The 12,212-nt window shown below is 35.9% G+C and overlaps 1 protein-coding gene across 6 annotated transcripts in view; it reads left to right on the top strand.

Annotated features, from left to right (window-relative positions):
- LOC149797883 (palmitoyltransferase ZDHHC15B-like) overlaps nucleotides 1-12,212 on the top strand; it is a 78,072-nt gene that overhangs the window by 8,244 nt on the left and 57,616 nt on the right. For all 6 annotated transcript variants that reach the window (XR_016421910.1, XM_089962913.1, XM_089962912.1 and 3 more), the window contains exons 3-4: nucleotides 3,747-3,841; nucleotides 8,135-8,261. Coding sequence is in view for 5 of the 6 variants with exons in the window: in XM_089962913.1 (XP_089819039.1) it covers nucleotides 3,747-3,841; nucleotides 8,135-8,261 (222 nt within the window). In the remaining variant the exon portion in view is untranslated. The remainder of the gene's footprint in view (nucleotides 1-3,746; nucleotides 3,842-8,134; nucleotides 8,262-12,212) is intronic.

Below are 12,212 nucleotides of genomic sequence, written 5' to 3'. Positions count from 1 at the left end.
AACTCTGACCAGGTCATTTCAGCCACGCTTGTTGGAGGTCAAGATTCAACAGACCAGATCAAATTAGTGAGGCTACCAATAGGGTAATGAGGCTACCAGTAGGGTAATGAGGCTACCAATATGGTATTGTGAATATGGTACCATGTAATGACAGGAAATGCTATGTACTTATTCATGTAACTTTCCCAACCAGCAATACACCTTTTTGTCTTGCTGATAGAAGTATCAGAACAATTAAAAGGAACAACAAGCATGAGCAAGGATCAAACCAAATACTGTTTAACTACAGTACATGAACTTATTGATAAAGGGCAATTATATTTGTTAGGAACTTAGAGTTCTTTATACTTGCAACGAAATAACACACCATGCTTAGTGGTCATTTTTGGGATTAGACTTAGGAATCTATATGGATATAAATATTGTGAATATTTAAACATAAATTATATATCTTTGAAACTATATGAGTATGGTGTGTATTTTTATAGTTTCAATTTACTGTTGTACATTGTATTACTGTTTTCTCTCTTTTGCAAAGCTTTAGCTAAATAGGGGCAGTAGTTTTAAAACTGCATGAAGAAAGGCTGAAATCTCTCTCGCATATTTTATTTTGATCATGAGTGCAATAAGATAAATGTGATGGAATACCTATGCCCATCTCTCTCTCTCTCTCTCTCTCTCTCTCTCTCATCAACACAAAACTGGGAAAAAACATTTTAGCGTCTGTGATGCAGTTTCCCAAACACCAGTAATCTGGAATAGTGATATATTTACTAATCATGAAACCGGAAGTTTCTTGTGATAAAGACAAAGCCAAGTTATTGATCGGGCCTCTTCGAAATTTGTAAAATTAACGAATTCAACTTATACTCTACATGTGCTTGTAGGCTGGCAAATAAAGCACATATATCTGAGGTTCCATTGTAATGGTTTGATTTCATTTGTAATGGCCCCAGGTTTTATTGCTGAAACGGGCACCTACTCCTTTGTGTTGGTTTGATTTCATTTATGATGGCCCTGGGTTTAATTGCCAAAGTCATGCACCTACTCCTTTGTGATAGTTTGATTTCATATGTGATGGCCCCATCTTGCATTACTAAAACAGTCACCTACTCCTCTCTGATGGTTTGATTTCATTTATGATGGCCCCATGTTGCATTACTAAAACAGGCACCTACTCTTCTGTGTTGGTTTGATTTCATTTATGATGGCCCCATGTTGCATTACTAAAACAGGCACCTATTCCTCTGTGATGGTTTGATTTCATATGTGATGGCCCCGAGTTTAATTGCCAAAGTCATGCACCTACTTCTCTGTGATGGTTTGATTTCATATATGATGGCCCCCTGTGATGGTTTGTTTTCATTTATGATGGCCCCATGTTGCATTACTAAAACAAACACCTACTGCTCTGTGATGGTTTGATTTCATATGTGATGGCCCCATGTTGCATTACTAAAACAGGCACCTACTCCTCTGTGATGGTTTGATTTCATATGTGATGGCCCCATGTTGCATTACTAAAACAGGCACCTGCTCCTTTGTGTTGGTTTGATTTCATTTATGATGGCCCCGAGTTGAATTGCCAGTCATGCACCTACTCCTTTGTGATAGTCATTTATGATGACCCCAGGTTTCATTGCTAAACTCAGGTGCCTACTCCTTGCGATGGGTTGATTTCATTTATGATGGCCCCAGATTTTATTGCCAAAGTCATGTACCTACTCCTTTGTGATGGTCATCTGTGATGGGCTGATTTCATTTGTGATGGCCCCAGGTTTCATTGCTAAAATCAGGTGCCTACTCCTTGTGATGGGTTGATTTCATTTGTAATGGCCCTAGATTTCATTGCTAAAATAAGGTGCCTACTCCTTGTGATGGGTTAATTTCATTTGTGATGGCCCCAGGTTTCATTGCTAAAATCAGGTGCCTACTCCTTGTGATGGGTTAATTTCATTTGTAATGGCCCTAGGTTTCATTGCTAAAGAAAAGGTTCCTACTCCACTGAAATGGGTCTTTTGTCTTGGAACTTGACCTACCATAATCATAATCAGCATCTGTAATCATCCAAAACTTAGTAGTTTTTGAGTGTCTGGAAGACATCTTTTGAATGCAGGTAGTTTTAGTTTAAATTCATTTAAAGAGTACTCTGTAAAATTAATTAGTTTACTGCTTGATTGCATTTTCATGACATCATACTTGAAACTTACTTGTAACATGATTTTGAATTAAAACTAAATGAGATAATTGCAAATTTGTGGATGAAGATTGAGATTTGGGTTATTTTGTCCAAACATTAATAACCTGACTACAATTCTACACATTGAGTACTTTTCTTCAGGTACATACTGTGTATTACAATTCTAAAGATGTGGTTAATTACTTTTAAAATTTGTAAATACCCTGAAATTTATTTGCAGTTCATATGAAAAAGAATTGATTGAAAGTAATAAAAAAGTAATTGTTTACATTGCAGAAATCAATGTAATTTAATCAATTATCTCCTCAAAGATGATTTTGATTGTACTTCTAATCAGAATGTTCAGAAGTAATTATAATAAAGTTGATTACATATGAATGTAATTAACCCAAATCTGCTTGAAATTACTGTGGCGGTCTTATTTGGACTCTGTTTCTCAGGGGTATCGTCAAGACTTTATAAGGTCAGTGGTACCTGAAGCACATTGAACTAATTGGTAGAGGGAGATGGAACTTGCTCCTTCTGCTCATAGTAGGATGGAATGATATTTTGCCCTGGATATTTTGTTATGAAAATTATCAACCCTACATTTAATTAACCTAATATAGTTTGAATTTTCTTACACATATCAACTCATAATGTTGGGGCAGTTGCCACCAGCATAACATTTGACTGACCATCATTATTCGGGCCATAAGACTGGGGTCTGTACAACATTCTTCAGGCTAATTTGACAAGGTGTGACTTACATCAGTGTGCAACATGTTACTTGTATAGGTTATTCAGCAGCATTGTAACAATTTGACTAGGTGTGACTTACATCAGTGGTGTAACATGTTACTTGTATAGGTTATTTAGCAGCATTGTAACAGTTTGATCAGGTGTGACTTACATCAGTGGCGCAACATGTTACTTTTATAAGTTATTCAGCAGCATTGTAACAATGCTGGGTACTCTGATTCTGCTGGAGCAAAACATTTTTCTTAGGACTGCGTGGATTCATTGATCCTTAGTCTGTATCACACACAAAAGTTGAAGCAGCTTCACCTTTTTTAGGAGGTCAAATGTCAAGGTCATGGTATGGGAATTTAACTTCTGTACTTACACCTCTTAACTATTTTCTTGTTTTTTTTGTCAATATATTTATTTTATCAATATATTTTTTAAAATAATATTTAACTGATCATAACATGGGCACTACGTCCTTACTCTTACATATTTGGAAGATGTGTTTTCACTCCAGTAATAACTGATGAATAAAAGGATTGGCACCAGTCGAAGGGAAAACCTATACCACTCCGCTGAATTCATTCCAGTAAGCTGTTGATGTTTTATTGTTCTAATCTGATGTGCTTAAATTTATTGATTGTATAGTGTTATGATCTTGCATGAGAGACCATGGTCTTTAGATACCATTTTGTTTGGCAGAAGTTGTTGTCTTTCAAAACAGTTTCCATATATTTTACTATATATAATGTTTTCATATCCAGAAGAAAGAATTCTATGAAGCATTGCTATGTACTGTACCAGTATTTTTTATTTCCAGTGATATACATATTACTGTATCACCCACTATTTTTACTATTTGGCTGGGCATATGCCAGAACAATATTTACACAAGTAGGAACAGTACCACGCAAGGTAAGTAAAACTTTAGCGATATAAAACTTCATTAGTTTGTATGTAATGTATTGATGTAATAATTATCTTGATGAAGCCACCTCATTAATTTTCAAAAGCAATTATCTTGATGATTCTACTTCATTGGTTTTCAAAAGCAATTATCTTGATGAAGTCACCTTATTAATTTTCAAAAGCAATTATCGTGATGATTCTACTTCATTGGTTTTCAAAAGCAATTATCTTGATGAAGTCACCTTATTAATTTTCAAAAGCAATTATCGTGATGATTCTACTTCATTGGTTTTCAAAAGCAATTATCTTGATGAAGTCACCTCATTGACTTAAAAGCAAATTCATGATTACAGAACTTCCCTGAAATACAAATGCATTTCAGCTTGAAAAGGAGTTCGCAATACATGTAGTAGTGTGTATGGCAGTTAGAAAACTATGGAAATCATATTAGCTTCTCTGTAATGTATATTTAAGATGATGATGCTTTTCCCTGGCTCTTGTCTGCATCATGGTGTCATCAACAGTCCGGTTATTTTCCTTGAACTTAACCTGACTGCAGATCACTCCAGTGGCGCAGTGTAAAAGACTGGTTTTGCCATTGCTCCCATTGTATGATGTTATCTTTCTGGAACTTAATCAGGGTATTCTTTATATCATTCTTAACTACGCAGACAAATGTAGGTGACCTGCTTTTCTGCCTATTTGATTTAATTTTGAGGTCAGCCCCAATGTAAAGGTTTTGTTTTCATGGCTAATCTTACACTGGAGGCATGGAACTCCAGGTGTTCTTTGCATCATTGTTAACCACCTCACAGGGACCTACTTGCCATTTGCTAATGGCTGGGTTTTTATTGTAATTTTTTTAATTATTTTTTTTACCAATGTCCTAGTTTCTTTTTCTTGTGTGACTGTGGAGAGAGAGGAGGGTGGGTGCATATCTACAACTGTATGTATTCTTTGTTCACAGAACATGATATGGGTGGTAATCAGGTGATACTAACCATCTTGTCTTAACTAATGAGTGTTGTTTACAGAATAAAATTGGGCCCTGGGTGGCCAAGTGATCTAAAAGCTTTACCGATCATTGTCATTTCACCACTGTCCATGTGGTTTTGAGTCTTGGGCTCATCAATGTGGGAATGTGAGAAAGCTTGCCAGTAGGTTCCCTTGGGTCAGTGGCTCTTATCAGGGATTTCCTGGGTTCTTCCTCCACAATTTATATTGACCACAATGTTTAGTCTATCCTGCACTGAGAAATGGCATTCGGCCCAAAATAAGAATCAAAGAATAAAATAAGTTTCTTATTTTATAGCTCTGCTGTCTCTCTGAAAAAGTGGCTGAAATATTGATTGGAAGGTAATTATTATATAGGCTGAATAATAATTGCCAAAACTTGTCTATAACTGAAACATCTTCATAAGTGTATGTGGCATACATGGGGATAAATATTAAAAATTTAGTAGTCTTTCTACATCATGAAAATAAGTTTCTGCATTTTGACAGCAGGATCCAAGATTTTGTGGGCAAATTAGAATTATTTTTGACATACCCAATAGGCACCTCACTTTTAATGCAGGAGGGGCCTGATCTGAAATTAGAGGAGCCCCAGGCATCGGGCTATTAGATTTTTTAGTACTGATCTATAACTGAACGTAAGGTTGTACTTATAACTGAACAAGAGTATGTACCAGAATTGTCAAACTACAGAAAAACTCAATGCATGGATTGTGGGAAAGAGGTAATGGCAGGCAACACAAGAAGACATACCACAAAAGTAGTAACAATTGTACTAGAAGGTAGCAGTAACAAAATTGGTAATAGTGGCAATAGTTATAATACTAGTGGTAAAAGTAGTAATAGTACAGGTAATAGTGGTAATAATAGTGGTTAAAGTTGCAATAATACAGGTAAATGTAGTAATAAGTGGCAAAATTGGCAATAATAAAGGTAATAGTGGTAATAATAGTGATGAAAGTGGCAATAATACAGGTAATAGTGGTAATAATAGTGGTAAAAGTAGTAGTTCTAAACCCACTTGCTTGTCTATCTCAATTGACTCTGATGACTGATCATAATAGAATGGATATCAATTGTTGACTCTTATGATCATATATGTTGTTGTTGTTGTGGGGTTTAGCGCCAGTTTTCAGCACATGATAGGCTAAACATGGCGGCCAGTGTTAATGGTGGAGGAAAACCCCAGAAAGAACCATCGACCCACGAGAAGTTAGTGACAAGCTTTCTCACATACCCACATCCGAGACTTGAACTGGTGCAGACTGAGGAGAGCGCTTTTGACCACTCACCCACTCGGGGCCCCTATGATCATAAATTATATAATATCAATCCTGATCCTGATTAAATCGTAAGATCATATATAATACAGTAGTCCCCTTCTTATAAGGCCACCCCTATTGCAGCAGGGAAGTGGCCTTATAATGAGGGTGGCCTTTCATGAGGGGGATGACAAATGTGAATAGTAAATACATATGAAGAAAGTCACAAATACATTTAATTCTAAAACATTTAATATTTTCATTTAAAAATCACATGCATGTTGTGAAATAAATGTAAAACAAACTGTTTCATCATTTTCAAAAGAATGCTATGAATAACCATTGATATAGTTTTAAAACTGTCTTTATAATTATGTTACAGATATCATCATCTGTCACTCTGTTGGTAACAGTCTAAAAAACAAACCAGTCTCCTTACAATAAAAAATATCCTTGCTGTCATATCCCATGCATATATAATTTAGTCTTTTATTCCAGTCTTCGACAACTTCATTATTATCATCAGCTGATTCTCCACTAAAGACAGAACACTTATTATTGTGTCGGACTTGAAATCTGTGCAACCATCCGTTACTTGCGGTAAAGTTGTCATATCCCATTTCTTCTAACAAAATTGTTGCTTTTTCTTGGATAATTTGATCGGTATGTGGAAATTCTTAGCACATGCAGTGCAAAACTATTCAAAAACCTTGTCATTCAGTTCAATTCTATTCTCTGTATATTCCACCTTCCCACTTCTGAAGAATTGTTTCCTTATCTTTCACGATATTGTTTGTCTGAGTATTTCCGACATCAGTTTTCTGCAAGGGTCCTTGAGAGAAAAAACACCTTTTCAGTCAGTTGAATTACTTTCACTTTCTCTTCTATATTGAGAATTTTTCGTTTCCTCAATGACATGTTGATCTTTTAGCTGTAAGTTAATCAAGTTGCCAATTACAAGACTGATAAAACAATTTGTATGCATTTAAATAAATTGCCTTGTGTTTTTAAATGAAGTGATCTTGTCACATGATTCGTTAGTCATAGTCTGGTACCCTATTGTTTTTATACATTTCTTTACGCTAAGTGAGAGAAGCCAAAATGGCCTCATTATGTACCATTTAACATCATGCAGATTTGACCTCACGGCCATTAGGATTTGTAATCTTGACAATTATTGTCAGTAGTTAATAGCCACTGATTATCAAAGTGAACGAGCTCAACATCTTACTAAGGGAAGCCATAAAGGCTTTCAAACCATTTTCCTGCTGACTTGTGTATTGTGCATCGATGCTGTCACGTCTCAGCTGTTACTACTGTTCAATAATTGTAATCTTAACAATTATCAGAGTGTTTAAACTGGATATCTCGTGATAACACAGCAGTAAGGCTAATTGGATTACACGTACTTACCCTTTTGTTTGGATTAAAATTTGAGTCTTTCTTGGCTTTATGGAATAAATGTGGCTTCTCGTGAGGTGTAAATGATATAATATTAACCTTAGTGGTACATGTACTTTAGTCAACACTTCTTTCAGTAACGAAAAACTAACATCGGGAAACAGAAATCGGATTACTTAACACATGTTATGAATAAAATCTTGGTTCTGGATACATATTAAAATAAAATGCAGCCACTTGTGAGGGGTAAATTTTATATTATTGCACTAATATGCTGGTCACGTTAGCTGGGTGGCCTTTCGTGAGGGGTATTTTTGAACACAAACTCGTCGGTGCCAACGGATTCTGGCCATAAGGAGTGGGTGGCCGCTGGTCAGTGGGATCGTTCAAGAGGGGGGCTACTGTATCAGTCCTGATTCTTTTGACTCTTACATCATATATGATATAAATCCTGATTCTGTTGACTCTTAAGATCATATGTGATATAAATCCTGATTCTGGTGACTCATATGATCATGTATGATCATATAATTAAACATACAGTTTGTCTGATTTTACAGATTATCATTAATTTATATACCTGCTTTGTATAAATAATAGTTGATTTTAATTTTATTTTCAGTTTTACTTGCCCAAACAAGATGCTGATCGTTTAGAGAGAGAGACAGATCCAGAACTAGAGAAAAATATCCTCATCAACTTTGTCAGAAATGCCAATTTACCTGTCCAGAATAGAACCCCAAAAGGAAGTATGTCTACTGTCTGTTTTGCTACTGCATGGGGGTATTTTGAAGAAAAAATGTCGCGGTTATTGACCATTGCATTAAAAAGGATTATCAGATCAGAATTTTAGAAACCTGAAAATAAGACAATAATTTTGGCAAGGAAAGACAAATTCTTAAACTGTTTGATATAGTTCAAGTCATCATTATTTTCATTAAATAAATATTTGCCTGTATAATTCACATTTAAATCATGGTTCTGTACTTATCAGCAATCGTTGTTTCATGCAAACATATTCTGCGGCCAGTAATAATCCAGTGTAATAATAACCTGAAAAACAGCATTTGAAAATTAACAGAAACCAAACTGAAAGAAAGAAAAACTGTGCAGAAGATATATACAGATGCACTAAAAACAATATCCTGTATACCTGCCCCAATGGTAACCTGATCCCCCCCCCCCCCCCGCTGATGGACTTTTGCAATAACAGTAATGTATTAAAAAGTTACCTCCTTTCTGTGGTCAGTGGCCAGGTTTTACCTAACCAAACAATGGTTTCTCACTGCTATAAATGGTCACTTAAACACATTGACAGTGCAAATGAAGAATTTGTTTTCCGATGAAAGGCATTGCCTAGATAAAGACATATCTTGGGAATTGATGCTCCAGTCAATATGCCCATATAATTTAAACTGGGCTAATTTCTCCATTGTTTCTTTGTGATACTGAAAACTTTCATGTAGTATTTAAGGCCATGTTGTGAATTATTTAATATTAGCAGCTCATTAAGCATGGAATTAATCAGTGCTAAATTACATTCTAATGTCTTGAAATGTTACCTAATTTGAAGAAAACAATATTATATGGAAATAGCACACATTTATATTAACATTACATTTTGAATATATAAGATTGGTCACATTTGTTTATTCTCTTGATAAAATCAGATAAATTTCCAATAATATTGATGTCTGCAGGATTAATAGAATGGTTGGAGTTGTAATCGTAAGTCCTAATAAAATTGACCGACCATGACTTTAAGATATACTTATTTTTATTATAAGGCAGAAGGTGCAGGAGGGTTCCTTAAATTTTGGATTCAAATACATTACATTACTTTCTCTTCTAGCCCTGAATCCAACCCTCCCTGAAAGACAGAAAAAATGAAGTCTTTCTATATATATATATAATATAAATAGACAAAGGGAAGCAACTCTTACAGGCTAAGTCCCCTTTCTACCCACTAGGTTACCATTAAACCTGGATGTACAAGGGTTCACTTTAAAGTACACCTCATGTCCGACACATTGATTAGTCTCATGGATGATGTTGAGATGCTGTCTACACTCTATGCAGATGCAGAAACAGCGGCAGAACATATTGTATCCGTGACTACCGTGGAAAGACCAGGCAATTCCACTGAATGATTTGAATTTTGTATGATAATTTGACTTGAAAGATTTTGTTATCGATTGTGTGTGTGTGTGTATATATAGGACCACATCCATCAGGGGTGATGGCTTGCAATCAGTATCACCCCAGCTATGAAGAATGAGGGTTTGCAATCAAACTTGTCCCCAGCCATACAAAGCAAACTATGCAGTGGTCAGGAGTCTGTTATTTACATCTTGTTCATCGGCTGCTTAGATAGGGCTGACCATTTACTGATATATTTATAGTGAACCAGAATTACTTATGGAGCCTTCAAACCAGCCATGCAGGACCAGAATTCCATAATGCAACCACTACTGACAGAATATCCAATTGATAAAATGATGATGCAAGCTGATGATACTGTGTCATCATTTCCATATGGAAGGCTATATCCCTGGATTCACAGTACATGAGGACATTCTCCATGTTGATGAAGTGGATGAAATTCACAGCAGTGATTGAGTAAAACTCAAGGATTTTGTCTGCCTGAGTACCTTCCCCCACCTTCCATCAATTATGCCTACAAGGTCATTACCTTGATGGCTATGGAAAATGATGACAACAGTTTGTCATTCAGAATCTTGCCACAGTTGTTAAATATTTCACAAATTATGGGACATCTCTTCACAACCTCAGTAATGCAAAGCTTTATGGTGAGCAGATGCATACTACTTTTGTACCCCACTGATAAAATGTCATGTACAGAGATTTTTTCTTCATGTACATTGTAAAGATGTTGCTAAAATGCACAGACAAGTCTATGTCAGAGTAAGGAATGTTGTGTCAACTTCCTCCCTATTTGACTTCACACATTTTTCATTTAGACAAAAAGGTTGCTGTAACCGCTCCAGTAGCCTAGTGGTTAGAGCATCCACCTCAGATGCGGGAGGTTGTGGGTTTCAATCCCTGGCCGAGTCATACCAAAGACTTACAAAAATGGTACTAACAACTGCCTCGCTTGGCGCTCAGCACTAAGAGGATAGTGTTAGGACTGGTTGGCCTGGTGTCAGGATAATGTGACTGGGTGCGGCATGATGCCCCAGTGCTAGACATCACTTTAAACTGCCACACTGCAGACATTGTAGCGATATGACTGAAAAATTGTTAAAGCTACATTAAAAATCCAAATCACACACACACACACACAGACACACACAAAAGGATGCTGGTGATCATTGATGTTTTTCCCTGCATTTGTTGCATTAGGTTCTCCACTTCTATTAAGGCATCAAATTGAGGAAGTGAGAAAGAAAGAGGCACAATGACAAAAGAGTTGGCCTTTAACTGCAGGAAACATTCTTGAAAGATATGGACAACATCACACTTAAAAATTACTCTCTCTTTAACACCTACTCTGAAAGTGGTGATAGGGCCTCAGGAGGAGTTTCTGTTGTTGTGAACAATAGAGCCCTTCATAGCATCATCCCTTTAAACAAATTTGCAAGCCATTGCTGTAAGCATCACTCTAAATCGAGTGATTACCTTTTATTCTGTTCACTTACTACCAAACACCAACCTAGTACCAAACGAATTAGACAGTCTTGTTCAACAACTTCCTGCACCATTTGTTTTAATCGGGAATTTTAATGCCCGTAACATTTTATGGGGATCAAATCACATAAGTGACATAGGCCACAAAGTAGAAGACTTAATTTCTAGACACAATTTGTGTCTATATAACACCGAATCACTGACATATTTACACCCAGGAACGGGTACATACACGTATATCAATTTGACAATTTGTTCTCCATCACTGCTTTTGCACTATGAATAGAAGGTTGTTGATGACCTTCACAGCAGTGATCACTTTCCAATCTCTCTTAAGAACACTGATGTTACAATTGATAAAGCAATTCCACAATGAAATTTAAAGAAGGCCGATTGGGCCAGATTTGAAACACTTTGCACAGTTAGGCTTAACAAGGATACTATTTTAAACAACAATAACATTTTTCAATATTTTACTTCTGTTTTAATCAAGATTGCAGAAGAATCCATTCCCAAGTCCTCACTGAACTATAAAAGAACCCAGAAACCGTGGTTCACCAAAGAATGTAGAGGCCATTAGACAACGCCAAGAAGCACTGAAAAAATGTAATAATTGTCCAATGCCCAAATATTTAACTAAGTACTGTATTGTTCGGGCCAAAGCCTACTGCACAATTAAAGACAGAAAAAGAGCATCATGGAAAAAATATGTTTCAACTTTAAATTTTCGTTCCTCTATAAATAAAGTTGGTAACATGATCTGCAAAATAAATGGAAAGGGAAAACACAATTCTTTCCGACATCTCAAACTAAACAACAAGAATTTTCATTCGAAACCCGACATAGTTAATATACTTCCTGATAATTTCTCTAAAAATTCCTCATTGTCTAATTATTCAGAAGCCTTCCAAAGATTAAAAACTCAAAAAGAATGACACGGTTGAAATTCACATCGAATAACTCAGAAAGTTATAATCAACCATTTTCATTGTTTGAGCTGATGGAATCTCTGAATAAGGCCCATGGTACATCTGCTGGGCCTAAAAAAATGC

This window comes from Sinohyriopsis cumingii, chromosome 6 (genome assembly GCF_028554795.1).
Source record: "Sinohyriopsis cumingii isolate HCF-2022 chromosome 6, ASM2855479v2, whole genome shotgun sequence".
NCBI classification, from domain to species: domain Eukaryota; kingdom Metazoa; phylum Mollusca; class Bivalvia; order Unionida; family Unionidae; genus Sinohyriopsis; species Sinohyriopsis cumingii.
Note: the sequence above shows the minus strand (reverse complement) of the source record. Positions and strands in the feature narration are given on the sequence as shown.